This window comes from Labrus mixtus, chromosome 19 (genome assembly GCF_963584025.1).
Source record: "Labrus mixtus chromosome 19, fLabMix1.1, whole genome shotgun sequence".
Classification (NCBI taxonomy): Eukaryota; Metazoa; Chordata; class Actinopteri; order Labriformes; family Labridae; genus Labrus; species Labrus mixtus.
Window position 1 is genome coordinate 24,950,693 of NC_083630.1, and position 5,000 is coordinate 24,955,692.

The 5,000-nt window shown below is 36.9% G+C and overlaps 1 protein-coding gene across 10 annotated transcripts in view; it reads right to left on the reverse strand.

The window, feature by feature from the left end:
- The window catches only part of LOC132994298 (protein 4.1-like), a 36,977-nt gene that overhangs the window by 21,889 nt on the left and 10,088 nt on the right, over window positions 1–5,000 (reverse strand). For all 10 annotated transcript variants that reach the window (XM_061064564.1, XM_061064563.1, XM_061064560.1 and 7 more), the window contains exons 6-9: window positions 3,624–3,699; window positions 3,386–3,507; window positions 1,404–1,500; window positions 1,214–1,301 (exon numbers count right to left, since the gene is read on the reverse strand). In XM_061064564.1, coding sequence (XP_060920547.1) covers window positions 1,214–1,301; window positions 1,404–1,500; window positions 3,386–3,507; window positions 3,624–3,699 — 383 coding nt within the window. The remainder of the gene's footprint in view (window positions 1–1,213; window positions 1,302–1,403; window positions 1,501–3,385; window positions 3,508–3,623; window positions 3,700–5,000) is intronic.

A 5,000-nucleotide genomic window follows, 5' to 3' on the forward strand; every position in this document is an offset into this window, starting at 1 on the left:
CAGTTTCGTGTACACAGTGTCGTGTTGTCAGTGTCGTGTACTCAGTGTCGTGTACACAGTGTCGTGTTGTCAGTGACGTGTTGTCAGTGACGTGTACGCAGTGACGTGTTGTCAGTGACGTGTACGCAGTGTCGTGTTGTCAGTGACGTGTACGCAGTGTCGTGTACGCAGTGACGTGTTGTCAGTGACGTGTACGCAGTGTCGTGTTGTCAGTGACGTGTACGCAGTGTCGTGTTGTCAGTGACGCGTACGCAGTGACGTGTACGCAGTGACGTGTACGCAGTGACGTGTACGCAGTGTCGTGTTGTCAGTGACGTGTTGTCAGTGACGTGTACGCAGTTTCGTGTACGCAGTGTCGTGTTGTCAGTGTCGTGTACTCAGTGACGTGTACGCAGTGTCGTGTTGTCAGTGTCGTGTACTCAGTGACGTGTACGCAGTGACGTGTACGCAGTGTCGTGTTGTCAGTGTCGTGTTGTCAGTGACGTGTACGCAGTGTCGTGTTGTCAGTGACGTGTATGCAGTGTCGTGTACGCAGTGTCGTGTACGCAGTGTCGTGTTGTCAGTGACGTGTACGCAGTGTCGTGTACGCAGTGTCGTGTACGCAGTGTCGTGTACGCAGTGTCGTGTTGTCAGTGTCGTGTACGCAGTGTCGTGTACGCAGTGTCGTGTTGTCAGTGACGTGTATGCAGTGTCGTGTTGTCAGTGACGTGTATGCAGTGTCGTGTTGTCAGTGACGTGTATGCAGTGTCGTGTACGCAGTGTCGTGTTGTCAGTGACGTGTATGCAGTGTCGTGTACGCAGTGTCGTGTTGTCAGTGACGTGTACGCAGTGACGTGTACGCAGTGACGTGTACGCAGTGTCGTGTTGTCAGTGACGTGTACGCAGTGACGTGTACGCAGTGTCGTGTACGCAGTGTCGTGTACGCAGTGTCGTGTACGCAGTGACGTGTACGTAGTGACGTGTTGTCAGTGACGTGTACGCAGTGTCGTGTTGTCAGTGACGTGTACGTAGTGACGTGTACGCAGTGACGTGTACGCAGTGACGTGTACGCAGTGACGTGTACGCAGTGACGTGTACGCAGTGTCGTGTTGTCAGTGACGTGTACGCAGTGACGTGCATGCAGTGACGTCTAAACCATTACGCACCGAAGTTCGCAATGACACACAAGCAGTGACAAATATATGTTTTAGTTTGTCAGACAGTGTGTATTTACCCTGGCGTGATGAAGGTCGACTCCATACATTGAAAGTTTCTTAACGTTGTCCAAAAAGTACATCTCTGCCTCAGCCGGAGTCATTCCTCTAAACACACACACACATGCAAACACAAAGATCTATGACATCATTTCATATCATTTAATGTAATATATTATAATACAATTGAATATAATCATTAACAGTAACCTGTGTGTTCGGTGCAGCTCCATGATCTTCTCCTCCATCTCTTTAGTTTGATTTGGAGCGAAACACAGTTCGCTGACGTAATCTGAACCACACTCATCTACAGGGAGAGAGAGACAGGTGAGAGACAGACGGGTCCAATCAGACAGACAGGTATGGTACATAAAGAGTGAATTCACAGGTTCAGTTGTGACATCACAGACATGCTGACTAAGAATCCACTGTTAATCATTGTCTGTTAATTTGCATCCTGATCAACTGTAGCTACAACAGAAGGTAAACAAACATACAACAACAAACAACAACAAACATACAACAACAACAAACAACAACAAACACTGACAAACCAACAACACATTAACTGTACAATAGCCACTGCTAATACTACACAAACTCTTACCATTATAACTGACATTGTCCATTTTATTGATTTTTGTTGTTGTTGTTCTGTTTGTCCCAATCATTCTTCCTACATCCCATTTTTCAAATCGGTGAAGTATCAGCAGACGACTGTTAAGTCATGAGTCTGGTTCTGCCCATGATTTCTGCCTCTTAAAGGAAGTTTTTTGCTTGCCACTGTAATGTTTTGCCTGTTCTTTAATATAACAATGAGTAAGGTCTTTTACCTGTTCTTTAATATAACAATGAGTATGGTATTTTACCTTTAAATATAACAATGAGTAAGTTCTTTTACCTGTTCTTTAATATAACAATGAGTAAGTTCTTTTACCTGTTCTTTAGTATAACAATGAGTAAGGTCTTTTACCTGTTCTTTAATATAACAATGAGTAAGTTCTTTTACCTGTTCTTTAGTATAACAATGAGTAAGGTCTTTTACCTGTTCTTTAATATAACAATGAGTAAGTTCTTTTACCTGTTCTTTAATATAACAATGAGTAAGGTATTTTACCTGTTCTTTAATATAACAATGAGTAAGGTCTTTTACCTGTTCTTTAATATAACAATGAGTATGGTATTTTACCTTTAAATATAACAATGAGTAAGTTCTTTTACCTGTTCTTTAATATAACAATGAGTAAGTTCTTTTACCTGTTCTTTAGTATAACAATGAGTAAGGTCTTTTACCTGTTCTTTAATATAACAATGAGTAAGTTCTTTTACCTGTTCTTTAGTATAACAATGAGTAAGGTCTTTTACCTGTTCTTTAATATAACAATGAGTAAGTTCTTTTACCTGTTCTTTAATATAACAATGAGTAAGGTATTTTACCTGTTCTTTAATATAACAATGAGTAAGTTCTTTTACCTGTTCTTTAATATAACAATGAGTAAGGTATTTTACCTGTTCTTTAATATAACAATGAGTAAGTTATTTTACCTGTTCTTTAATATAACAATGAGTAAGTTCTTTTACCTGTTCTTTAGTATAACAATGAGTAAGGTCTTTTACCTGATCTTTAATATAACAATGAGTAAAGTCTTTTACCTGTTCTTTAATATAACAATGAGTAAGGTCTTTTACCTTTTAATATAACAATGAGTAAGGTCTTTTACCTGTTCTTTAATATAACAATGAGTAAGTTCTTTTACCTGTTCTTTAATATAACAATGAGTAAGGTCTTTTACCTGTTCTTTAATATAACAATGAGTAAGGTCTTTTACCTGTTCTTTAATATAACAATGAGTAAGTTATTTTACCTGTTCTTTAATATAACAATGAGTTATGTCTTTTACCTTTTAATATAACATTGAGTAAGGTCTTTTACCTTTTAATATAACAATGAGTAAGGTCTTTTACCTGTTCTTTAATATAACAATGAGTAAGGTCTTTTACCTGTTCTTTAATATAACAATGAGTAAGTTATTTTACCTGTTCTTTAATATAACAATGAGTAAGGTCTTTTACCTGTTCTTTGACATAACAATGAGTAAGGTCTTTTACCTGTTCTTTAATATAACAGTGAGTATAAGTGTGTCCCTGTGTTCATGTATAACAGTAAAGTATGATGCAGCAGTGAACAGTACCAGGATCATAGTCTCCAAGCTCTGATTGGATGGTGTAGGAGCCAAGGACTGTGTGCGTTGCGAACGAACATGGAAGACGTCCAGAAACTATATCCTGTCTGAGCTGAAGACACAAGAAGTACCTACAGACACATAGTTACAAAGACAGTCAGACATCACCTGTTACTGTATACAAACAGATAGAAAATAGAAAATATATACAAGTTGAGAGCGATCGTTAAAAGGTGAGTTAACTTACCTGGTGATGTCCTCAGACAGCTGAGTCGGGTTAGGAGGGTAAAACTTCACATTGAAGGAGAAGTTCCAGGGAACGCCTGACAGACAGAAAGCAGGGCAGTTAACCCCAAATGACGAGGTAATTAGTTAACATGTTAGAGTTTAACATGTTAGAGTTTAACATGTTAGAGTTTAACATGTTAACCTGTTAGAGTTTAACATGTTAGAGTTTAACATGTTAGAGTTTAACCTGTTAGAGTTTAACATGTTAGCATGTTAGAGTTTAACATGTTAGAGTTTAACATGTTAGAGTTTAACATGTTAGAGTTTAACATGTTAGAGTTTAACCTGTTAGAGTTTAACCTGTTAGAGTTTAACATGTTAGAGTTTAACATGTTAGAGTTTAACATGTTAGAGTTTAACATGTTAGCATGTTAGAGTTTAACATGTTAGAGTTTAACATGTTAGAGTTTAACCTGTTAGAGTTTAACATGTTAGAGTTTAACATGTTAGAGTTTAACCTGTTAGAGTTTAACATGTTAGCATGTTAGAGTTTAACATGTTAGAGTTTAACATGTTAGAGTTTAACCTGTTAGAGTTTAACCTGTTAGAGTTTAACATGTTAGCATGTTAGAGTTTAACATGTTAGAGTTTAACCTGTTAGCGTTTAACATGTTAGCATGTTAGAGTTTAACATGTTAGAGTTTAACCTGTTAGAGTTTAACATGTTAGAGTTTAACCTGTTAGAGTTTAACCTGTTAGAGTTTAACATGTTAGCATGTTAGAGTTTAACATGTTAGAGTTTAACCTGTTAGCGTTTAACATGTTAGCATGTTAGAGTTTAACCTGTTAGAGTTTAACATGTTAGAGTTTAACATGTTAGAGTTTAACCTGTTAGAGTTTAACATGTTAGAGTTTAACATGTTAGAGTTTAACCTGTTAGAGTTTAACCTGTTAGAGTTTAACATGTTAGCATGTTAGAGTTTAACATGTTAGAGTTTAACCTGTTAGCGTTTAACATGTTAGCATGTTAGAGTTTAACATGTTAGAGTTTAACATGTTAGAGTTTAACCTGTTAGAGTTTAACATGTTAGAGTTTAACCTGTTAGAGTTTAACATGTTAGAGTTTAACATGTTAGCATGTTAGAGTTTAACATGTTAGAGTTTAACCTGTTAGAGTTTAACATGTTAGCATGTTAGAGTTTAACATGTTAGAGTTTAACCTGTTAGCGTTTAACATGTTAGCATGTTAGAGTTTAACCTGTTAGAGTTTAACATGTTAGCATGTTAGAGTTTAACATGTTAGAGTTTAACCTGTTAGAGTTTAACATGTTAGAGTTTAACCTGTTAGAGTTTAACCTGTTAGAGTTTAACATGTTAGAGTTTAACCTGTTAGAGT